This window comes from Eubalaena glacialis, chromosome 11 (assembly GCF_028564815.1).
Source record: "Eubalaena glacialis isolate mEubGla1 chromosome 11, mEubGla1.1.hap2.+ XY, whole genome shotgun sequence".
NCBI classification, from domain to species: Eukaryota; Metazoa; Chordata; class Mammalia; order Artiodactyla; family Balaenidae; genus Eubalaena; species Eubalaena glacialis.
The window spans coordinates 29853374-29880166 of record NC_083726.1 but is presented as its reverse complement, the minus strand read 5'-3'; the positions used below and the strand labels follow the sequence as shown (position 1 = coordinate 29880166).

The 26793-nt window shown below is 35.7% G+C and overlaps 1 protein-coding gene across 1 annotated transcript in view; it reads right to left on the bottom strand.

Moving 5' to 3' along the window:
• Positions 1-2044: 2044 nt before the first annotated feature.
• The window catches only part of EPYC (epiphycan), a 34106-nt gene continuing 9357 nt past the window's right edge, over positions 2045-26793 (bottom strand). Inside the window, exons 2-6 of the mRNA XM_061205550.1 lie at positions 15356-15527; positions 10162-10320; positions 9122-9324; positions 7721-7816; positions 2045-2215 (exon numbers count right to left, since the gene is read on the bottom strand). Of these exons, the coding sequence (XP_061061533.1) occupies positions 2045-2215; positions 7721-7816; positions 9122-9324; positions 10162-10320; positions 15356-15527 (801 nt within the window). The remainder of the gene's footprint in view (positions 2216-7720; positions 7817-9121; positions 9325-10161; positions 10321-15355; positions 15528-26793) is intronic.

Below are 26793 nucleotides of genomic sequence, written 5' to 3'. Positions count from 1 at the left end.
GGTTTTCAGAGGATTAACACAACACATTTTAGGCCTGTCATCTGAAAAACCTGTGTATTCAGTAAGAATTACTTAGGAATTTTAAATGGAAATGTTTGCTTATAAATAGTTTTAAAGTACACTGTAATATGGGGCAATCAAATGCAGTGTCCTCCCTTTTGGAAAATAACCTGTAATATTTAGAGAAAAGTAAATGTGTGTAGCAAATTCATAAAGAAAAAAACGTTGTCATTAAAAAAAAGGATTGTATTTAATCAGAGATCAGTTTTAGAGTTTTGGAGGCTAGGATGTCCAAGATCAAAGTCTCAGCTGATTTGGTTTCTAAATGGGAGCTCTCTCCCTGGCTTGCAAATGGCTGACTTCTCATTATGTCCTCACATGGCTTTTCCTTAGTGCATGTGCACATACATAAACACGCACACACACACAAACACACACACAGAGTAATCTCTTTTTCTTCCTCTTCTTATAAGGGCACAAATCCCATCATGAGGGCCCTATCTCATGACCTCATCTAACCCTAATTAAACTTCCAAAGGCCCCATCTCCAAGCACCATCACATTGAGGGTGAGAGCTTCCACATATGAATTCTGGGGTAAACATTCAGTTCATAACAACTTCTCTGTCCAGCCTGTACACCACTTTCTTGTATTATAAAACAGGGAAAAGTCACATTCATAGTATTTGAGGCGGGACAGTGGGGTGGAATAGGATAGGCCTTTGGAGTCAGCCCTTAATCCAGGGCAAATTATTTAAGCTCTGTCTCTGATCTGTGACTTGGAATAGTCATTACTATCTCCAGCTCCTAAGATGTTGTGAATTAATACATGCAGAACACCTTAGTAGATGCCTGGTACGTATTTTGTGTCCGAGAATTGGCTCCTATTATAACAATGTATATCCATGTAATGGGTTGATATGTGTTGTTCAGAATCAGTAGAGCTGTATGTGCCTATATGACAAAAATCACCAAGAAATATTTTTAAGTGAAACAAGCAAGGTGCAGAATAGTGATTATCTTTTGTGCTTAAAAATCCATGTTTACATGTACTGATACATACATATTGGTGGTATATATATACATGTAGCAAGCACATACACTTTTCTGTAAAAAAGGGGAAATTATTTATGCGCAAGTTTTTGTTTCTTATGGAAAACTTGATAAAAGTATGCAAGAAACCATTGACTATTTCTAAGGAGTGGAGCTTAGGGTTTGCTGCTGGAAGGAAACTCACATTTCATTGTATACTCTTTTGTTATCTTTCAGTTTTTAAGCAAGTGCCTGTATTATTATCATACATTTCAGAAAGATCAACTTTTTCTAGAAGGTACTCCTCAACTTCTTCCCTACTGTGATTTTCATATCATTGTTTATGTTTTCCATTTTGTATATTTTATTTTTTTCACAGGCACAGAAATATGCCAAGTAACTAGTCAGTTTAGGAAAGGTCTAAAATGAGTTGGCAGGTCTTTAAGATGATAAAATATTTTTCAAATACTGAAGCTATGTGTATTATTATGGTTATTTGCATGTTGTGATTATAATGAATATTTTTCCACAAAGCCATTATAATTTTCAAATATTTTTATTCTTTTCTTCATTTTCTTTAATGAATTTGAAAAAAGAAACATGCTTTAGTGAAAAAAAAAAGGAGAGAAAAGTTTAATTAAAAACATTTAAATCTTGGCAATATACCTAAAATGTTAATTTTTAATTTTTATTATATGATTAATTTAAAATTATAGAGGATATGAATCCCTAAAGCTTGCAAATTACATGTGATATATAAGAATATCTGTGAAATATTTTCTATCTTTTAGTTTTGCTCTTTCTGTACATCTTTTAGTTTATTCCTGATTCATCTCGTGTTTTCTTAGATTACTAAGTTGCTATCATATATTAAAACTTTTAGCTGTATTTTATGTAATTATATCATCTTTCAGAACACATTTTGAAAGTATCATGCTGAGTTTTCTTTTGGAAGAGAGCGGTAAGAATTGTTTTGTTATAGCAGGCATCATAATGCTGACCATTATCTGAAATTAGACAAGACTCCCAATAGGCAAACGAGGTAGGCACATGTAGGCTTGAGGAGTTTTGCTGAGATTGATAGGGTTTCCATCCAATCGAATATCCTCTAGTGCCTTACGAATATAAGTTAAATTTTTAACATTGCAGAAGGTATCTTCATGCATCTCCAGAATGTTGTTATTCTAAAAAAGATTAAAATAAATGATTAGACATGATATAACATATTCTTAGTATTGATTAATAATATAGTCCATTTTGCTTCACCCCTGTTTTTACTCTTTCATTCCTTCTCTCATCCAAAAATGCACGTTATGTGATTTTTATACATCAAGCACTTTCTAAGCAGTGGGGATAAATCAATTAACATAATACACAAGTACGGAGCTTGTACTTCAGTAATGGGAATATACAATAAGGAGGTGAAAAAACAAATTTAAAGAAAACAAGTTATTTCCAAAAAACGATGTGAACTCAGAAGAAAGGATGGTAACTGTGACAAGTTATCTTAAGAGGCAACAGTGGAGCTGAGCATGGAGTGACAAGGAGACATGGGCATGGAGAGAGCTGAGGCAAGAATATCCCAGGCAGAGAGAACACCAAGTTCCAATTCTGAGTAATTAGTATGGAAAGTTTAAGAATGGGAAAAAAGGGGCTTCCCTGGTGGCGCAGTGGTTGAGAATCTGCCTGCCAATGCAGGGGACACGGGTTCGAGCCCTGGTCTGGGAAGATCCCACATGCCGCGGAGCAACTAGGCCCGTGAGCCACAATTACTGAACCTGCACATCTGGAGCCTGTGCTCCGCAACAAGAGAGGCCGCGATAGTGAGAGGCCCGCGCACCGCGATGAAGAGTGGACCCCACTTGCCGCAACTAGAGAAAGCCCTCGCACAGAAACGAAGACCCAACACAGCCATAAATTAATTAATTAATTAATTAAAAAAAAAAAAGAAAGAAATCAAAGCCTGAATTAAAAAAAAAAAAAAAGAATGGGAAAAAAGTCAACATGGCTGAAGTGAAGTGAGGGAGAGAGTGAGCAAATATCAGAAAGATATAGATCTGGGCAGGGCCCAGAACTAGATTTTTTAAAATAGCTTTATTGAATACATTTCACATACCATAAAATTCACCCATTTTAAGTGTACAGTTCAGTGGTTTTCAGTATAGTCACAGACTTGTATAAGGATCACAACAGTTTAATTTCAGAGCATTTGAAACATCCCCCAAAGAAACCCCATAGATACTAGGAATAACTCCCCATTTTCCCCAACCTCTAGCCCCTGACAATTTCTAAGCTACTTTCTGTTTCTATGGATTTTCCTATTCTAGACATTTCACAAAGGGAATCAAACAATATATCATGTTTTGTGACTGGGTTCTTCCTCTCAGAATTGTATTTTCAAGATTCATGCATGCTGCAGCATGTATCCGTACTTCTTCTTTTATTGCTCAATAATATTCTGCTCTATGGATATGCCACATTTTTGTTTATCCATTTATCAGATAATGGGAATTTGGATTGTTTCCACTTTTTGGCTCTCATGCATAATGCTTCTATGAACATTTGTGTACAAATTTTGTGTGGACATATGTTTTCAGTTCTCTTGCATATGTACGTAGGAGTTGAATTGCTGGGTGATATGATAACTCTATGTTTAATATTCTGAGGAAGTATTAAATTGCTTTTTAAAATAGCTGCACTCTTTTACACCTCTACCAGCAATGTATGAGGGTTCCATTTTTCTCTGCATCCTAATCAACACTTGTAATTGTCTGTCTCTTTTATTTTAGCCAACCAAGTGGGTGTGAAGTGGTATCCCATTGTGGTTTAGTTCATTGCTAGCATAGAAATACAACTGATATTTTATGTTGATTTTATAACCTTCTACATTGCTGAACTCATTTATTAGTTCAAATAATTTAATAAATTACTTGTGAGTTTCTATATAAAACATTTGTAGATCAATTTGGGGGGTATTTCCATCTTAATATTAAGACTTCCAAACCATGAATATGGGGATATCTTTCCTTTATTTAGCTCTCTTTCTCCCCAGGTTTATTGAGGTATCTTTGACAAATAAAACTGTAGATATTTAAGGTGCACAGCATTATGTTTTGATTTATGTATACATTGTGAAATGGTTACCACAATCAAGCTAATTAACATTTCCATCACCTTACATAGTTACCTTTTGTGTATGTGTCTGGTGAGAACACTAGAGATCTACTCTCAACAAATTTCAAGTATACAGTATAGTGTTACTAACTACAGTCACCATGCTGTATGTTACACCTCCAGAACTTATTTATCATGAATAACTAAAACTTTATACCCTTTGACCAACATCTCCCTATATCCCCCACCCCCCAGTCCCTGGTAACCACCATTCTATGAGCTTGACTTTTTTAGATTTTACACATGGGAGAGATCATATAATATTTTTCTTTCTATAGCTGACTTATTTCACTTATTTCTCCAGATTCATCCATGTTATTGCAAATGGCAGGATTTCCTTCTTTTCTAAGGCTTAATAATATTCCATTGTATACATAGACCACAATTTCTTTATCCATTCATCCATTGACAGACATTTAGGTTGTTTCCATATCTTGTCTATTGTGAAAAGTGACACCATGAACATGGAAGTGCAGATAACTTCAAGATACTTATTTCATTTCCCTTGGACATATACCCACAAGTGGGATTGTTGAATCATATGGTAGTTCTGTTTTTAATTTTTTTTGAAGAAACATCATACTGTTTCCCATATCTGTATCACCTTACATTCCCACCAACAGTGTACAAAGGTTACCTTTTCTCCACATCCTTGCCAACACTTAACTTTGGTCTTTTTGATAATAGCCCTTCTAACAGGTGTGAGGTGACATCTCTTTGTGGTTTTGATTTGCATTTCCCTGATGATTAGTCTTGTTGAGCTCCTTTTCACATACTTATTGGCCATTTGTATGTCTTCTTTAGAGAAATGTCTAATCAACTCCTTTGCCAATATTTTAATTAGCTTATTTGTTTTTTCCTATAGAGTTGTTTGAGTTCTGTATATATTTTGGATATTAACCCCTTCTCAAATGTATGATTTGCAAATATTTTCTCCCATTCCATAGGTTATCTCTTCTCCCTGTTAATTGTTTCCTTTGCTGTGCAGAAGTCTTTCAACAATATGTCATAGTTTTCAGTATACAAATTTTGCATTCTTTTATTAATATTATTCTTAGGTAATTTATTATTTTGTGACTATTATAAATAAGCTTGTTTTCTTAATGTTATTTTCAGATTTTTCATTTCTAGTATATACATATACATTAGTATTTATATATTGATTTTGTAAACTGTCATATTGCTGAACTAATTTATTAGATTTCTACTCTGATCCATGGCTTATTAATGAAGGTGTTGTTTAATATCTACATATTTGTGAATTTCCTGTTTTCTTTGTTGTTGATTTTTATTTTAATTTCATTGTAATCAGAAAAATACTTTGTATGATTTCAATTCTTTTCAGTTTGTTGAGGCCTGTTTTGTGGCTTAGTATATTGTATATCCTGGAGATGTTCCTTGTCACTTGAGAAGAATGTATATTTGCTGTTGTTGGGTTGAATGTTATATAGATGACTGTTAGGGCTAGTTGGTATATAATGTTGCTCAAGTCTTGTGTTTCTTAGTTGATCTTATGGCTAGTTGTTCTATCCACTATTAAAAGTGGAGTATTGAGGAATCCAATTATTATTGTTGAATTGTCTATTTCCCCCTTTAATTCCGATAGTGTAGTCTTTATAACTTCCGAGGCTCTGTTGTTAGGTGCATATGTGTTTATAAGCATTACATCTTTCTGATGGATTGACTCTCTATTATTACAAAGTGCCCATGAGGAATAATACAGATTTAGTGCCTATGCACTGTACTATTTTCTTTGCTAGGTAATAGATACACATTGTTAATAATTATCATGCCTCAACTTTAAGTGATACTTATCATGTATCAGTAAATGCAGTACCCACTTTATAAACTAAAACTGAGATGCAGGGAGGTTTAGATATTTGTCCAATCATTAAATAGTGTCAAGTAGAATTTCAGCCCAGGGAATCTGATTTTGCCAGAGTTGTCATTCTTAATTACTATACCATATGTTGAAAAACATTTTTCAAATGAATCAAAAAAGGAGATTTTTATATGAGCATTAAAAATGAATATAAAATGAAGATAATTTAAATGAAAAACAGCTTTATACTGGATATTGGTGAGGTGATTGTGAAAGAGAAATATTTTAAAAGGTTTACTTAATGCCTTTTTAAACCTTAGAATAGGGACTGTAAAGCCAATTACTTCAAAAAAATCTTGTATATACAAGCACATTCGGTTTAAATGTAAAACATCAGAGACCTGGTTACTCTGTAGAAGTCAATATCATCAAAGAAGACAATAATAATAAAATTTAATTCAGAATTGGAAAAAAAATTCCAAAATTTCCCTGAGGATGCCCTTGAAAATCCTCTTCCAATCCTAAACAAGGCAAGAAATCCTCATATTTATGGAAATTCACCCCCAGAAAAAGAGAGACCAAGAGAGAGCCATAGAGAAACAGGACGAGCACCAGAAAGGGAATACACATTAAGGAAGTTAACACAGCCAGAAAAACTCTCAAAAGTGACAGACTCATAGACAAGACTCATAGACAGATATTCACAAAAAGACACCAAAAAGAAATATGGAAAGATATAAATAGGAATAAAAGAAAATTCACAGAGGTAAATAATTACAGGATCCACAGAGAAAAAAGAATCAGACTTGCTCTCACGTAGCAAAATCACTTCTTGTGATGGTCAATACTTTTTTTTTTGCTAAAAGATTGGAATATTACAACATGATAGCGTGTCTTTGAGCACATAATGCTTGTGTTCCCTACAGATTTATTCCACAGATGAAATTATTACATTGATTACAGCTGTAGAACAAAAGTTACTCATATCTGAAATAAATCATTTATCTTTCATTGTTTCAACAACCGAAAACATTTGTTTTAATTGATCATATTTTTAATATATTTAGAAAATATTAGATCACAACATTTTGAAAATGTGTTTTCACTCATTATTTCAGAGATAAAATGTAGCTTAAAGGGATTTAAAATAATGCAAGCTTTCAAATATGCTGGTTTAGAAAGAACTGCATTTTCTTAATCCAGAGAGAAGGAAGTCTGTCATCTCTCAGCAGATAGGAATGCCCTAGGATTGAATTTTCCTCAGTACATGGAACCTAAAATCAAGAGCTAAAACTGACATTTTTTCCCCCCTGAAAGCTAGAAATCAAATTAGATTTTTCTTTCCCTCTTTTTTCTCTTCCATTTCTAATCTTTACACATTTCTTCAGCAGATGAAGCTCTCATTTTATTTAAAGAAGATTTGTATGTCAAAAAGATGCATTATGACTTGGCAAAGAATGAAAATAAAGACTAAAGTTATCAGAAATAAATCAGTAGAGATAAGAGTCATGAATGTACAATTACCTTGTACTCAGATTGAGAGAGAGAATGAATTAAAGACAGGAGAAAAAAAAAAGAAAAATTGTCACAATGTATCAACATGCCATTATAAACAGCTTTTGCATCCCACCTTCACCTGTTTGCTTCTGTTTTCCATGGAGGTGTTGGGGATAACTTACTAGTAGAAGCCTACCTGGAGGTGAAGGGCCCGTAGATTTTCTGGGAGTGGCAGAGGGATGTGTTCCAAGTTGTTATCGGAGAGGTAGAGATGATGGAGATCATACATATCCTGTAAACATTCCAAATGTAGGGTCTTAATAAAAATTAGTGGTGCTACAGTTGCATTTTTCATTCCCTGTCTGTGAAACTATTTGTGAAATAATACATGCTTGTTCAGGTCTTGTTTTGTAAAATTGAGGCAAATTAGTTTTCTATGTTACTGGACAATTCAAATGAGTTTTGGAAGAATTGAAAGCAAGCAAATATCTCTTGATGCAAATGAAATGTGTTTCTCAGTCTCTAGGCAGAAGCTTTGTTTGCCCACTCTAACTTTCTCTATTTAGGCAAGGCAGCGACTTCCCACATAAGACACTCTGCAATAGGATTTTGAGGATTTTGGTGAGACATAGCAAGAATTTGCTTCATGTTACAGGAATGGAGAAATGAAAAGTTCTCCCCAACAAAATCCGGCTTGCTCCAGCCCAAGTACCAGGTAAAGGGCAGCCTAGCAAGACAGAATAAGTTTAGACAATAACAGGTCTACTCTAGCCAAACATCACAGGACAAACTGTGACTCACTACCACCCATGCCAACAAAATCTGAGTGGAGAGACTAGATTTCGACCTTTGCCAGGCTCTAATGAGGTGCCCTAACTTCCTTGCCCACCAGGGTGGTGTCACAGGAGTGCTAGTGGAGAGACAGGGTTTCCACCATTGCTCAGTGCTAATGGGTCCACACAACCCCCTGTAGCCTCCATGGAAGTAATGTGATGTCCCTTCAAACAGTAGTTTAAATTTATTTGTTCAACATATATTTAGAGGAGCAGCTTGAATGGAGTAAGAGTGGGTAAGAAAGCCAATCTGGTTACTATTCTCAGACTCTGTGCTGTTATTCCAAGCAAGTCACTCTAACCCCAAACTTGTTTCCTTCACTTAAAAAACAAAATGCATAAGATTAACTGAATCCATTCTCCTTATAAAATAATTTAGAAGGCTTCTACCCTCAAAGGCACCACTCACACTCTGTACAAGTAGTTGTCCTTCCAACAACATAAGATACTCTTGTTAAGTGGCGTTTTTGGTAAATACAATTCATCCAGCTTACGGCATTTCCAGGTGCAATTTATAGACTGGTGCTCCAGATAGCCACGCACTTCTTATTCCAGCTCTGCTTTCTGTTCTTGGTGTTTGAGCAGCCTCAGAATGTACCAGAACACAGTATTTCCCCAAAGCATGATACATAGTGTTGTAAAGTTTATTTTAGGTGTTAAAAGTCTCATCAAATTGAATCCCTTTGTGGAAATAAAAAGGCTAGTCATTGATAGCAAAGGGAATGGGAGGATGAAAGTCTTTCATATTCAAACTTAAAACTCACTTTAAATGCTTCTTGCTTTATTCCTTTCCTTCCAAGTCTATTGTTGCTAATATCAATAAATGTCAAAGTGCTTGGCAATTCTGGGAGCTGCCTTATCTTGTTGTCACGCAGGACAAGCTCTCGGAGTTGAGGCAGCTTTCTGAATGCATCTTCATCAATCTCAGATATTAAATTTGATGTCAGATCAATCCTTCTTAGATCATCTGGAAAAAAGAATGAGGGAAGTAGTTAAATATTCTTGAATATGTTTTGCTTACATAAAAATAGGAATATAAATTTTCCCATATACAAGCGAATATAAATATGAATTTAATTAGCAATGGACAATTAATGAAACAATTATTTCTAACAACTTTATAAAAATTTAATTGTTTTCCCCAAATACTATTCATATTTATGCACTTGTAAGAAAGTGTAAATTTAGCAAAGAAATTGACTCATTATATTTAACTGGTCTTTTCCCTATATTCTTCATAAACTTTGTCTGGATTTTCTATTTAAAACATTTTTCTCATTGATGGCAGATTGTTGTATTTTCTAATAGTAATAGATGCATTAGCATTAAAATACAAAGGCATTAAAAAGAAACTTTCGAATGATTAAAACACTTAATGAAGACAAGTACCAAAATTCTTCAAAGTTGACAGCAATTATAAAGTCAGATTCAGGTTTGCATTCATCAACCATAAAGCAATTGTGCTTTACTGGAAGTCTATTCAAACAAGCCAGATCCTAGTAAATATATGACCATGATTTTCTACTCTTATTGTTACATGATAATGAGTTTTAACCTATAAAATAGAATTATTTGTGATTTTTCTTTAGTTGAAAATAGTTTGAGAATATCAACAACTATATAGTTTCATAACAACCTTTAATTATTCATCATTTTTTCTTGTAAAACAAACCTTCAAACGTAAAAATAATTGATTTGAGTCATATTTTGATATTCAAGTTTCATTTTCAGTACCAACATTTCACAGTGCAAACATTTAAGGAAAAGTCTGTAAAGAGAAGGATATTAGTGCCATCATCCTTACTTAGGCTTGCAAAATCATTTCTGTTGATCTTTTTAATTCTGTTAAAGCGGGAATAGAAATAAGCAGTGTTCTTGGGCAGCGGAGGAATAGCATCAAGTTCATAGTCATCACAGTATACAGTGGTACTTATACAAGTACACAGAAGGCAGGTTGGAAAGTCTAAAAGAAAGAGGCAAACAATATATGTAAGCAACAAAAGCAATTTCTAACAAATTATGTGATTACGAATATTTATTAAACAAGATTCGAGTCTCATACAGACTATTCTGGCATATTTAATATTTTCTCATATAGTTTTCTTTAAATGGAATATTAAAGTCAAATATACCAACTAAGGCTACCCCAAAATTAGTATATTCTTTGTAATGCTTTAAAATTTTATTTTAAATTACTGAGTGAATATTGCATGGTTATTGCTCTTATATTTACTGGAAATTCTATTTTCAAATGTAAATATTAAGATTGTGGTTTTTATAAATTTAAAACATCACATATAATATTTTTATTAGGTCTTTCATTCAATATTTAAACAACCCACTGAAACAAAATCAAGAAGAAGATAGGGCAATAATCATTAATATTAATTCACTCAATGTGCATTTATTAAATCTTTTCATTGTAAATGGCACTGTGCTAGCTGATGAAACAGTGGTGAGCCAAAGAGACAGTTCTGTTTTATAATCTGCTATGTAAGACGAATGTTAATCACACAAATAAATAAAATGATGATTGTGGTAAATGTCAAGAAATATCATAGGAGCATAAACTACAGGAATTTGATTCAGTCTGAGAGTCATTGTTTTCTGAGGAGGTGATAATTGAGTTGAAATCTGCAGGAAGAGCAAGACTTGATTATGCAGGTGAGAGGGAAGAGCATTCAGGCAGAGGAAGCAGCAGGTGCCAAGTCCCTTCACTTTGGAGGAACCAAAGGGTGGTCCCTGTAGCTACAGCACAGCGAGCATTGCAATCTTTAAGACATAACACACCCGGGCCTTATAGGCTGTGTTACAGGTTTTGTTCCTTATCCTAAGGATGGACAGGGGTATTACATGATCAGATTTGCATGTTAAGATGTCACGCTGATTGAAGGTAAGCTGGAAGACTGAGGGAGGGCCAGTAGGCAGAGAGGAGATGAGTTATCTAGATAAAAGATGATGGTTGCTTGGCTAGGGTAATGGTGATAGAAAAGACAACAGATCCAAAAGAGTTGTCAGGCTGGATTATATCTCCATTTATTAATCTAATTTTTTTCTATCACCCCCGTACATACACACTCCTACCCGTCCTTCACTCTCTGTTTATTGGTCATGTAGAGGACAGTGAGCTTCAAGGGAGATAGAGAAGCAATGGCCAGAAGAAAAGAAGGACAATAGGATGGACGATGGAGGCCAAGTGGAGAGATAGTTTGAAGGAATAGGGAATAGAAAATAATCTAAGCCTCCTGAGATGTCAGTTAAGGACTGAAAAATGTCTCTTGGATTAGTTACTGTGGGGATTATAGGAAACTTGAGTAAACACTGTGGAGTGATGAGGCTGGAAGCTGGATTACAGCCACTGAAGGAGGAAGTTAGAGGTGAGGAAATAGTTACAGCACATACAAACAATGCTATTGAGATGTTTGACTGTAAAGAAAAAGGGAAGAAAGATGGTGATAACTATAAGAAGACATATTTGTGGTGTGTATGATGAGGAAATGGACTAAAGTGGGAGAGATTTGAAGAAAAGAATCCAGAGGAAGAGAGACTGAATATAAAAAGGATCCTGAGAGGGCAGCAGGAAATGGGACTCAAAACACAATGGGAAGAATGAAGATTTCAGTTTAATTTAAAATCTGTGGTGTGAAGGACGCATCTGTGAAACCAAGGTTCCTAACTCAATCCCTGTATGTATCATTTAGTTCATTGAGAGAAAGTTTGTTCTATAATTTGTCAGTTTTCCTAGTTGCTTCTGGTCACTAGTCATACTCTGGAAAAATTATGAATTAACTTAATGTAATTCTACCACCGTTACTGGAAAAAGAGTGCAAAATTCTGATAATAAATCATAGGTGTAGTAGGGGGAAAAAAACAACAATCGGAAGAATTTACATCCCACATGTGGGAGGACAGACTGTTCCTCTGTTGTAATAGGAGGAGATGCATGGATGTAGATGTAGGTAAATTATACGTCTGCAAACAGAAAGACCAAAGAGCTGCTGACCGGAAGACAGCATTTTCTTTGCGAAGGAGGCGGCTAAGCTCTCTGATGATTTTGAGGAGTTTAGGGAGGAGGAGAAAAAAGTTGTGAGACGTGAGATGGATGGGGAAAGTGAACTAGCCATGAGAGATGGAAGAAGAAAGTGATGGAAGACTTTCTTGGGATTGCTCAGTGTCAATTCATCCCCATTTAGCTGAGACTTTGCTAGTTTTAGCACTGGAAGCCCCCGGTCTTGGGATCCCTTCACTCCCAGGCAAATCGGGACATTTGGTTGCCTTCGTTGAAGGAGCCATTCGTGGTTTGAAATCAAGAACTAGTAATGCACCTACTAAGGTCTTATTACTGTTGTTAAATAGAAAAATCACTTATAATAACAGCTTCAGGAATGAAAACTATTTTAGGAATGTAAATCTAGGAAAAAATTTTAAGGGAGAGCTATGAAATATTTAATACTTGCTAATTTCTCTAATCACTGTAAATGAATATTTGCTACTTATCACAGTTTTTAGAAAGTAAAGCATTTTGTTCTTCTATATATTCATGGTCATGCTAGTTTAATAATCACTTAGGGTAATTATATATAGTCACACCAGTTATTATTTAATTCTAGTTTTTTCCACTCATAACTCAAGCCTACTTTATGTGGCTTCAGAATACTACTTCTAGAAATTGGTATTCATAGTAACAAATAATATTTTGATTTTTAATGTTTTAAATATTTCCAAACTATTTGCCTTTGATAAATTTATAAGATTTAAATTTAATTTTAAAGTTTAGAATTTCGAGAGATGCTTCCTCTTTGGAAAGTAAAATGTGAATTACAATTTTAACTTCATTGCTTATTCTCAGACTCCTTTAGAGACAAAAATTTTTTTAAGTCATACTTTTTCTTATATTGTTTCAAAACTGACATTATTGAGCCATAAGTTTTACTAAAGCTTTTAAAAAGATTGGACATTCTGCTCTTCTATTGTTCCTGGCTCATCAGGTAATGATGCCAGATCAGTCAACTTTTGAAAGATCTGAAATTACTTAAAAGTAAGAAATGTTCTAGAGATATTTAATTTCCCTATTTTGAGGACTTTCTGCTGGATACGTACATTTCCTTCTCACTGTGTGTGTATCTCCCTGGTTCTGCCTGTAGCGTGTTCTGCTACCTCATAGAAGGTTGACTATGTGGAAAGAATATGGTGTCTTCATTAAAGACAGGATTTAGTGGCCTCTATTTTCATTCCAGCACCCCTACGTACCACTTGCATGACCTTGGACAACTTTTATAGTATTTTGGAATTTTAGCTTTCCTATTTATAAAGTGAAGATAATAGTAACTAGTACTTACTTAGTATTGTTATATCTCTTCAAAGAGCTAATGTACATAAAACACTTTAGTGGCTGGCGTATAAGCAGCATTTCACAAAAGGCAACTTTTTTACACTACTTATTGGTGAACAGTTAAAAACTCACAGAAGCAGAGGGTAGATTGGTGGTTACCAGGGACTGAAAGGAGGAGGAAAGAGAGCTGTTCAACAGGTGTAAAGTTTCAGTTATGTAAGATGAATTAAGTTCTAGACATTTGCTTATAACACAGTGCCTATAGTTAACAATGCTGTATTGCACACTGAAAAGTTTGTTGAGAGTAAACAAAAAAGATATACTCTTCTATCAAGAATAGAGTATTGAGAATAACTAACATTTATGATGTTTACTGTGGGCCAGGCACTAACTTCACTCAATCCTTACAACAACTCTATGAGGTAAGATCTATTATTTATTATCCCATTTTTTAGATGAGGAAACAGAGGCAAAAAAATATTGAATGCTTTGCTCAAGACTGTATATCTAGCAAAGTCTCAAAGCTGGGATTTGAATGCTCTCTCCTCTCTTCTGTTCTCTCAGTGTGTCCTGTACAAACTTTTCTTATATTACCTATAACACATTACTGTCTCTAAGTTGGTTTACATGTCTGTCTCTCTGTACTAGACACAAATATCTGTGAAAACAGTAGTCATTTTAAGATAAGTCTTGTATCTCCAGAATTTATAGTACAGAGACTCCTGATACTAACTAAACCTTTGCCATGGGAACTCTATACCCCCTCACAACACCATTCTTTGTGTGTGTAAAAGTGTTCTGGTGTGAGCCCACTTGAACAGCCCCCAAGGTTGACACTGACAAATTCTAACATGAAATACCGACAAATCATAGAATCAGGTTCAGCACCAGGAATTCCTTCTCATGACCTAAATAAAAGGCCATGGTTTACATCAACTTCAGGCCCTACGAGATGGAGTCCGATGTTATGAAATACTTTCTTCTCTTTTCCTGTTCCTGCTGCTTCCCAGGACTGAGTGAAAAGAAGCCTGTTTTCCAATAAGTACACAGACAAGAATCAGAACAGGCTTGCTTCAAACCCAGTGTGTGAACCTAATAGCTATGTGATCTCTGGAAAGTTCCTACGCTTTCTGAGCTAGTTTCCTTGGTAATAATGAAAAAAATTAATACTAATACCTTCACAAGGAGGTTGCAGTAGTCAAACGAGATAATGTGAAGTGCTGAGCATTATGGCCCACAGAAAGCATGTGCTCAATCAATGTAAAATATTATTACTATCATCACCATCATCATCATCGGCATCCATCATCACTTGATCTCCTTGAACTGCTGGGGCCTGATCTCTCAGACACGGATTCTGATCTTGCTGATAGTGTATCGTTTGTTCTAGAAATGCATTCCACTACAAAGCTTTCTGAGTAATGATGCCAGACAAGTATTTTGACCCCAAATCTTTGGTTATTTGATCATGTCCATCATGCCAAAGCGGAATTATTAAAACAGCTTTATATTTTAATACAAAATACATGTATATCTCCTGCTTCAAACCTAGCCTATAACAAAGTTTTCTCCTTGGGTCATGGGGGCTCCCTGCAGAGTTGGAGCTTGGCAGTTTTGAGGAATGAACAAGTGGACTTCATTACAATCCAGCTTTGATGGACCTGACCTTCATTGGTGTGTGGGCCCAGAACCCCAGGGAATTCAGGCTCCTGTGGAGAAGAGCCATCAATCAGCCTGGGGGTGGACTCCTCTTCCTCTTCCTCTTCAGCCTCCTTTGGCTGTGGTGGCGGGGTGAGGAGCTCTCTGTTCCCCGAAGGTATCACTGTCGCTATTTCAATCTGAAAAAGCAGCAGAATTTCATCAGGCAACCTTCTCAATCACCCTCTGTGGCAGTTACACAAATTTAAAATGTATCCATCTTTGCCGGAAGAGGTCGCTGGTGTTCTGAAGTTGAACAGGGTGGGACGCCTGCTTGCCTGGGAAGGTACATGCGGTTCCAGTTACTGTTATTGTTTTTAATTAATTTTGTTTCTCAAATCTTAGTAATAGTTTCCAATGCCTTTTTAATTTTGGTCTTACTGCTCTTTACAACATTAAAAATAACCTCGTTTATTGTTTTCTAAATACGTAGCATTCCAAGAATACGTTATTGTTGTGAAAGATTCAAATTAATCCAGAAGTGTGCAGAGTAAAATCCAAAGTCCCCTTCATCCTGCAGCCCCAGTTCTACTCCTCTTGTAGACAATAACCAATAAGAAATTGATGTGTATTTTCAAGTCCTTTTAATCCTTGGTTTTCTAGGTTCAAATATTCTGTTCCTTTACAATGACTTACACTTCCTCCAATTGCATTTTTAGTGAAAAGTATCCTTTGTACTAAAATAAAATATATGGACACAAGAAAACTACATGATTTGATTATGGAATGCTATTTCTCATATATTTTCACTATTATTTGAATAACAAATATTACCAATAATATTTGGGTATTAAAATTGACCTTTTTGAAAGCTTTGACGATAGGAGGCACTTTTATAAAATTTAAAAAGCTTCTCAAAGATTTTTTTCATGGCTTCTATTTTAGATTACACTTGCTTTTCTCTTCTTACTTGCATATTTTATGTAGTGAGTTGTTGCTTCTAAGAATACTGTTTTCATTTAAAACACCCCGTTACTCTCAACTTTCTTCCCTTATCTCAATGTCTGTTCCTTTGTATCCCTTAGTAAATCCCTACCTCCCTACCCTACATTCCTGCCGACCTTGTAACTTTGGGCAGGGAATCTGTTCAAGACAATTGGTTATCAACATGTAGGAACCACCCTTTGAGGCCTAGTTTTTTCAAGGCATCCCGGAAATTCCAAATTCTCCCTTTATCACCTTGATATGGCCTCCTGATTCTTTCCATCCTTCTTTATTTGCTTTCATTAAAAAAGAAAAACACACAAATTACTTTCTAACTTATTTAATGTCAAAATGATATGCAAGCTATTACTTTCATGTGTAAAATAAGTACATAAATAAGCTAGATATTTTCTGAATTATTTTAGATAGATGTTTCAGTTAACCATAAAATTTTAAGATAGTCTTATGATTTAATGTCACTTTTATACACTTGAATACATTCCTTCACAAATGAGAATTATCCTTTTAAGGAACGCTAAACTTTTTTTGTCAGTTTACTTTTCTGGATGTGTCTCCTATGTTTCTATGGTTTCTCCATTTCAGCCCTTCCTACATTGTATGGGATTGATTCCATCAGGTTTCTGCCAACCCAAGCCTACTTGATGGTACGCTTTGAGTTATGTCTTTTATCTTTGTACCTCAAGGCTGTAACATAGTAGGTGATCAACAAGTACTTACTGAATATAATAAAAAAATTTTGCTTGTCCAAAATAAATCTAATTCACAGCTCTATGCTTAATTTTAGAGATTTTGCTGAGAAAAAATCAACGAATGTATTAATGCGTTGAAAGCAAACCAAAAGCAAATTACAGTGTAGTTGGTGCATTAGGAAGCCATACATGAAGATATTATAAAACGTGTCCAGAAATCTCTGCTTGAGAAGATTGGGCACACTTCCCTAAACAGAGAAACATACGGTTTCCATCTGCAGGGTCGGAAGGAGGCAGATTCAGAAGGAATGGATTTGCAGAGAGACCAAAAGGAGGCTCTGGGAAGAGCGGAAATTGAGACAGATCTTTCATGGAATGGAGGCAGCCTAAAGGGAGAAACACATTCCAGACACGTTGCCTTGAATCTTTAGCTTTGTAGAAGAATGTTTGCACATACTTTTTACAGATAATTGTTTTTCCACTGATTTGATGTGAAGCTGTAAGGTCTCACTTGTCATTCAATATAATGAGGCAAAATAACTTTTGTGTTTATCAAAAACTGTTTTGTTCATGCTTACTTGCTAATAAAATGTGAATGTTGAATAAATTTTAAGACCAAAGAAAAGGAATGTTTTTTCAGTTCAGCAAAATTACACAACTATAACCTCAAAGTACTGTGTCTGGAGAGCCTTTTGCATTGCAGACACCATTTATTCTCACCATCGAATAGAAGTGAGTTAGGTTTCTGTCGTCTTTTCCTCTTTAACAATTTTCATACCGTGATGTGAAGCTGTGAGGCAATGCACACAGAGAAATGAGGCCAGGGAAACGTGACCACCTGGCTCTCTGTGTGGCAGACTTTTATGCTTATGCTGCAGAAACCTAAATTTGGGAATAAACACAAATGGCCAGAAAATATCCCTGCCCCCCTTTCTCAGGCTACAATTGGTAACACTCAAATGCAAACATATTTGAGCCTCTGATATAAATATTCATTCTTTTGGAGTTTTTCTCCACTCTTTTTCATTTTGCCTCCTTATTTTACTCTGACTTGCTCCCTACTGAATTGACTTTTTGATCTAATCATTATATTTCCCTAAAGTTTAAAAACACAATACAAGGTCACTCCCACATGTGACCTTGAGCTTAGTTATCACTGCACTTGCTTATCTTCTTGACCCAGTACCAGCAGGGTACATCTTTGAGTTGATTGTCGTCTCATTCTATTCTCTTGTTTACTGTCCTTTAGATGACTGATGCCATGGTAGACTGTGTTTAGAAGCACCTTCCGTGTCCACGAGAGAGGTGTATCTCTACCAGGGATGGCAAATGCATAGCCCATAGACAGTGACCTGGGTAGAGTGACGTCTCAGCAGACGTCAGGCTGGAGAGATAATAGTGCCGGAGTCCTCCACCCTGCCTCAGCCTCCACACCCAGCACAGACTTGACTCCACAGAAGCAACCCAGCACCTCAATGCAATCTCAGGAAAATCAGGGCTGAAATGACCCCGAGGTGTCTTAGATGAAGTTTCTGCTCCTGGAGAAATAAGGAATCTCAGTAGAAAGTGAGTCAGTTACAGTTTTTTGTACCAGATGATGTGTACTCAGACTTTTACCGGCAATATTTATATTGTTATTAATAATACTGCAAAAGATTTGAGACTTTTATTCTCCAATAGTCAGCAACGTTGCCCATAGAAGAATCTTCCTATAAAGTACTCAGCACCATTTTAAGTGACAATAACATAAAGGTGGGGGGGGAGGGATAAATTGGGAGATTGGGATTGACATATACACACTATATATAATAGATAACTAATAACTAATAGATAACTATATAGCACAGGGAACTCTACTCAATACTCTATAATGACCTATATGGGAAAAGAATCTAAAAAAGAGTAGATATATGTATATGTATAACTGATTCACCTTGCTGGACACCTGAAACGAACACAACATTGTAAATCAACTATACTCCAATAAAAATTAACTTAAAAAAACAAAAAACAAATTTCAATCAAATCTCCATTTGTCCCGTAGCAAAAAGCACATATAAATGATCCATACAGCCATATTAACCATATTACTACCGTTAAGCCTACTTATTTATCTTCATTTCAGAGTAAAAATATGAAAAATTAGTATGTTCAGAAACAGCGGTCCCACTTCTTCCTAATTGTCTCATTCACCGCTGATTCCTTCAGTAGAGACCACTCGTTGAGCACGCCGCTCACACCTGTTCAGAACACTCACAAACCATTTGCTGCTGTTGAACATTGTGTTTGAATTAATAAAAACTAATGTATTTTGGTTTTTGATATTTTAATATTTTTTCATCTCTGCGCTTAATCTGCACTAAGTTTCCAATGAGGAACTCAATGAAAATATAATATATGTGTGATGGAAAGAATGCTATGAAAGAATTTGTTACTCAGATTTGATTCCTGTCTTTATGAATGAGTGAAAGGATCACTAAATGAATAAGTGAATTTGTAAATGATGGAAGGTTCACCAGTCTTTATAATTGTCTAATCAACCAGACTGAATGTCTGTGCCAAACATTACACTTAAGTTATGATCAACTGTCCATTTTACCCGTCATTAATATTTTCTAAACATCTATAAATACCATTGTTTTTTTCTCCCTGTCTATTACCATCACCATAATCTAAGTTACTTTGTTCTCTTGCCTGAAATACAGTCATAGTCTACTTACAGGAAGTTGGGATCTCCTCTACTATATATTCAACCTTCAGTGAGAATAAACTCTTAAAAATACAAAATTGATCATGTCCACCCCTGTTTGAAAGCCTTCAGTGGCTTTTTATTGCTCTTGATAACCAACAGAACAATGGCCTTGAAGAAGCACTGCAACATATTGATTATGAGGAAGGATCCAGACTGGAGGAGTTTGAATCTAGCCTCGCTGTTAAGGCAGTTACTTTACCTCCCTGAACTTCAGTTTCTTTATTTGTAAAATCCTGATATAAATATTACAGCTGTGTTAGGATGAAAACGTTAATACACATTAAACACTTAGAATAGTGTCAGACACATAGTAAGTGCCATGGAAAGGTTTGCTATTATTATTAAAATAAATTAAAAACTCTTTGATTCACAGAGTCCTGCATGGTTTGCCCTTCAAGTGTCCTCTGCCTTCATCTCCTGCCAATTGTTCTCTTTTGCTGCACTGGCCATCTTTTGTTTCTTATACTCTCCATGTTCCTTCTTCTATAGGACATTTGCATGCACTAGTCATCTGCTTGGAACTCCCTCCACTCCCCAGCTTTTTTTCCCTTATTTTATTTTTAACAGCTTTATTGAAAGTATAATTGCTATACAAAGAACTTCACATATTTAATGTGTACAGTGTGATGAGTTTGGATATATGCAAACATCTGTGATGCCATCATCACAATCAAGATATTAGATAATATCCACCACCTCCCAAAGTTGCCTTGTAATTGCTTATTTGCCCCTCATATCTAGTTCAGGTCTTACTTCCTCAAGGAAACATCTCATGATCTTTGTGACTTAGACAAACATGTTTGATGAGTGGCTCTCAGAGCTTTGTGTACTTCTTTTGGCACATCCACCATTGATTTCATGGTAGATTTGTGTGTTTTTTTTGGATTGTTGCAATTATTCCTTTTCTAAGATCCTTTGTAACATGACTTTTCAACTCCTGCAATCAAGAAGTAGAGGGTAATTTCTCATCCCTTGAAGTTTGAATTTAGACTGGCCTTCTGATTTGCTTTCGTCAACAGAATGTATTGTTGTGTCAGTTCTGAGGGTAGTTCTCCAGAAATATTGCATGTTTTCATTTGCTCTCTAGGAACCCTGCCCAGTCATCATATGAACGAGCTGGCTCCAGCCTGTTGGAAAATGACAGGGCACATGGAGTACAGAAAAGCCATGTAAGCTGAGGCCAACCTAGTCCATCCATCCCTGAACCAACCCAACAGCTGGTTGGAGATATATGAGTGAGCCCAGTGCAAACTAGAAGCATAGCACAGCCCAAATTGCTGAACTACAGAATTGTGAGCTAAATAAATGGTTGTTTTAAGCCACCAAATATAATGATGAAAAAACAACAATAAGGTATATAACATTAACCCTCATGGGGAAATAGATATTAGTTAAATAGTCACATATACAACACAAAAATCTGTACCAATAATTGTGCACATTTAATAGATTTGTAAACTGAGGATGGAAGGAGGGAGGGTTAAATAAACTGCCTGAGGTCACATAGCTTCTGTGTAGTAAGGCCAGGATTTGAACCTGATTATCGTTGCCACAGAACTGCACAACGTCCTTAATATTTACTGATTCTGTACTCAGCCAAAAAAAAAAAAAAAAAATCATGCTGAATAATCTAACTTCTTAAATATCTTCATTCTGAGGAAGAGGAGCTCTGGATAGGAAAAGTGAGCATTGTCATCGCTGGGAATGACTTCATATTATAAATTCATAAATGGACTTTCTTGTACGTATTTTAAGCCTCACATGATTTTTTTTCTTGGTGTCATTTATCAACCTACCATCAGCTCTGATGGTGACTGATTATGTTAGTCAGTTGCTGAACCTGAAGGCTGAACACCTACCAAGGCCCTGTTGCCCTGTGGGAGCACTTGGCAGCCAGTCGTTCCCTGAAATTGACAAGTATAAAAAAAAATCACATAACAGTGATGTAGGTAGAGTGTAAAATTCAAGCCACATTTATTATAATTTTCTCTCACTTTCGTGAGAAATAAGTATTATGTAGAATGAAACTCTAGTCTGGTTAAGCATGATGGCTAAGACAATTTCATATATTCACCAAATCATTTCGTTTTCCTCCTGGGCATTCAGCTAAAATAAATTTTCCAATTTATTTGACTCTAACTTGGGTCATGTGACTAGTTCTAGCCAACTGATGGGGAGAGAAGGTCATGTGCAACATCTGGTCAAATTCAGTGAAGAATAAGCATACTTTCTTCAGATTCTTTCGCTTCCCTTAGTCTGTCAACAGAAGATCCACTGTGACAAAGGTGAGGATGGTGACGTTATAGCATGAAAGATGTTCGAATCCCTGAGTAATTACTTGGAAGACAGTAAACTCATTGACCTGCATTGGGTAGTCATGTCAGCAAGATATAAATTTTTATTGTGTTAAGCCATTGGGATTTTGAATTGTTTGTTACAGCTGCTAATGTAACTTGCCCTAATATAGACCTTTTCAATTTTTGTTTTCTTATGTGTTTCCTAATTAAACTGCTGGAACAGTTTCTAATATTTTGGGGGTTGAGCCATCTAGCACATATCATTGACATTAGAAAAAATAAATGCACATTTTTTTGTCTATCCTCTCTGACTTCTCTTTTACAAACAACTGTTCTTTGATCTTGGTTATTTGGTATAGTACTTACTGAAATATTATATCACTTAATTTTAGTGAATTCACCATTGTTTCAATTTATTTTTAAATCTCAGTATTTTATTAAGTCAAAATTCATAAATCTATGTAATGAATAAATATCTGCAAGTCAAAATCAAAATTAGTTAATGGCTTTTTGTTTAATCAAAATAGCATATAATAATCATAACATTTGATATTGACTTGCTAAGATATGTATGTACTGACGAAAACATGTAAATGCTTCCTTTTCTTTTAATCTATCCTAACGTATGGTTACTCTTCATAGATAACTCTAAATGGTAATGCTTCTTTGTATTTAGTGCAATGTTTAAGTGAAAAATTTAATGCAAAAGAAACAAAAGCTGATGATTTAAAGGTTCTGTTTAATCATACCCTCCCTAGTCTGTGTCTCTTCTGGGACCTCAGCATTTTTTTCTTTGTTCACATGTTTATTTTCTCATTTCCTTTCCTTATTGTCAGAACATGGCAATATTTCATTTTTACTTGCCAGAAAGATTTTTTACTTCAGTTTTATCCCAGTTTATTCAGGACTCTGTTCACCATCATCCCCTTAGACTCCAGAAACTTAATAGGTTTCCAATATCTTAGTTCTCACAAAATATATCATCTAGTTCTAACTGAATGTCTCCAAATAATATTGGTAGGGAACTTTGGCAAAGGCTGTAGAAACATTATTTAATAGCAAAGTCAGTTCATGTTCCCTTTCCCCTTACTGCCCTTGTTCCCCAAGTAAGGATGCCAGGACAATTTAGTGTAGGCTGAAATCAGTAATCTCATGAGGATGGGGGGGTAGGGAGAGACAGTCAATCACAGTAATTGAAAACAAAGAAGTTGGACTGAAAACCAAGATATTTAGAAACTTTCAAATGCTAGCTCTTTATTTTATGATGAAGTAATTTAGTATTTTTTTAAGTTTCAATCTTTCCCATCCTAACACAAAGCAAATTGTTCCTTCTAACACAGGCTTTATTGAGGCACAAACTATAACAAGCTGTGCCTTTTAATATGTAGAACTTCTCTGCTTACAACTGCTATTCATTGATGATGATGTTGATGATGTATATATTATCAGACGTAATTATAGACATTTTGAATAAGAAAACGTGCATTTTGGAGGATGTCCCAGGGAGGAGCAGCTAGTAGCCAATTGCCTTCAAAATAGATAGTTATTGCATTAATTTTTTTCCTAATGTACAGGATCACTGGTAAAGGCTTGAAAAATTTTACAAATTTAGAAACCTGACTTTATCTCTCAGAGGAAGAATTACTTTAAACAAATTCCAAAGACTCTACTAAACCAGGATGCTAACCTGAACCCTGTTATTGCCACCAATATGTTCTCTGTAGTCTCTGTAGCTTCACTTGGGGGCCTGATTATAATCAAAAGTTTGTAGGAGCAGAACAAAGGACCCTGGGTATATCAGCTCTATAATAACATAATGTAAAGGAAGGGCTGTCTTTCAAGGGTTCAAAATCCTTAGATTTGCTGACTATCGTTAAGTTTTTGCAGTCATTAACATGATAGAAATCCTCCTGCCAGTAGGAGAAGGCTGCTGAATAACAGTTAATTGGCTTTGGCAATATTTCACTCTATGATCTTACTTTTTAATCTCAGTACCAAAATGTACGGATCCCCTTCAATATCCATTCTATATATGTTATAGATTCAATATAGTTATTTTTGTGAAGGATTTTTATCTTAAATGTTCTGTATTTGATTTCTTTCATGTTTATGTCTTTGATCAGAGTTTTGATATCATAACTCCAGAGAAAATACACTTTAAAAAGAGTTGATCAATCCTCAATATATTTTAGATATATTTTATTTGCTTTTCTCCTTATATGCATTAAGAAATGGAGTGTTTAATATATTTGCATATATACCATTTACCTCTTTAAAGTCCATATTGAATGTTAACAAAGATATTGATATGCTGTCACTGTGATTATCCTTTGGGGCCCACCTATCTGCATCTTATGTGGAGTACACTGACATCACAAGCCAATAATTGTACGACCTGATGGATGACAACATTACCAAGTAGTAATTCTTGAATTATTTCAATGCCTGTGTGTGCGTGTACCTTAACAGTGTAAGCCTCTCTGTTCCTAGCAAACTCAAGACAAGGTTTACCATAACTTGGCCTAGGAGTGTTAGAATGAGAAATTTGTGGAATTAGGGAGGGTCTAATGAAAATCAGGCATTTAAGAAAAAGGCTATGTAGGGCAATAAGAGGTCAGGTCCCATCTGGGGTTAGAAATTAGTATGGCAGGAGAACATGTCCAGGATAGGATTATCCAACTCAGAAATGTGAAGATTTCCAAAGATTTTTTGAACAGTGTTACTTTTGGCAGATTTGTAATTTACTGATTTTTTAATGTCTCTGTGGAAGATGCCACAAGACAAAATCTGGAGAACTATGTCAGAAAAACAAAAATCTGGACCAGAAAGAAAAGAGAAAAAGGCTCTCATTTAGCACACAGTACTAGAGAAGTAAAGGGACCAAATTACAAAGCATATTAAACTGGTTAAAAAGGTAGTACCTGACACACTAAAAGAATAGCTGAGGGATGTCAAATACCCTACCTGGGTCCTACCCCCAGAGATTCTGATTTTAATAGTCTAGGGTGTGGTCTAGGCATTGAAATGTTTTAAAACTCTAGAGGTGATTCAAACATATGGCCGAGGTCGAGAACCACTACACTAGAGGGGAAATTAATTCCGCAGAATAGGACGTGGGAGACAGAAATGCTAATTAAGTCCTGGAACTTTGAAATGTTGAGTAAAGTCTTGATGAGAATACGGTAGAAGGATTGTTTTTTACTAGCCTCCCAAGGACCACAGGCCTCAGAAACATCAACAGCAGTTTCAGTGCAGGAATCTGCTGAGGTTGATTCTCCAGCTGAAAAACAAAACAAAACAAAACAAAAACATGGGGAAGAAGTGGAAACTCTCTGGGAGGCGGATTTCTTGAATTCCACAGCCTGAAGCAAGAGTAAAAGCCCCTGCCCTGGGGCACATAGCTTCAGGACTGAAGAAACCCCTGGCTGAAGATCCGTGCTTACAACAGAATCTGTCACTTGACAGAACACATACTCAGTGCAACACCAGGTACCAGAATACCAGGGCTTAGCAGGAAAATGGGAATTCAGAGGCAGTGTGCAGAAAGAAAGAGAAGCCTAAGAGGGACCTGGTAATTGGGCCTGCCGTCAATCACCTGTGCTAGAAAACAGGATGTATAAAAACTGTGCTAAGAAACAGGAATATCTCCAATAATACTCTGAGAGAAGAGCCATTGTGTTTGGGGATGCTGTGCTGCTCATACCGTAGGTGCATCAGAATGACCTGGAGGGTTTGTTGAATCATTGATCACTGGGCCCCCCTCTCGAGTTTCTGATTCGTTAGGTCTGGAGTGGGACCTGAGAATTAGCATTCCTGCCCAGCTCCCAGGAGATGCTGACGCTTTGAGAACAGCTGCTCTAATAATGGTAAAACAGTGCCATCATTTAACTCCTGGTGGGAGATTTCTCCCAATTGTACCTGAGCTCACACTATGCAGACTAGAGACAATGAACATACGCTGACCAATATCTGGATGAGGTCAAACCAAGATTTCTTCCATCTTCCAACTTCTCAGGTACCATCAGCTCTCTTCTTGGTCTCTGGTAACAGTATGTACTGGTTTGGGGAATATACTTTTGCCTAGAATAACTATTTTAGGGACTCAGGATTATCTGGTTTTTAAAAATTTGATGCGGGTTAAGGTCAATAATGTGATAATATTGTATGTGCAATTAATGCTTCATTCTCTTTAAATATCAAGGTCATGGGAGACTTGGAAATGAACAAATAGCAATTTATGTGCCTCTGAAGAGCTACATCTGTATCTAGCAGAGGCTACTCAGGTTGTAGTTACTGAAAGAAGCCAGCTTGACCCAAGCAAAAAGAATTCATCTAGCTGGGATGAAGCAAAAGAAATTGAGAAAGGGGAGTTTTGGACTGCATATTCTTTGGACTTTTAAATCACAAGGCAAGTAATTCTGACTTGGTACAGCAATATCTTTGGATTTAAACAAGTTTAGACTTTAATACGCAAGAGACATTAATGTGCAGTTTTTAATTTTTCCTCAAAAACTTTATAGAGGTAGGAGAGCTATATGCTAATCTGTGTCCTCTATGTTTCTGGAATTGTCTTATTGGAGTGTATTTACTTAGCATTTCATTTCATTGCAGAAACTCTCATAAACTCTGACATTAGATAATGTGGCTTGATATAATTTGAGGTAGAATGCAGAACCAAGAGTGAAATTTCAATCTTAGGTGCAGAGAGGCCTTTGAGATAAAT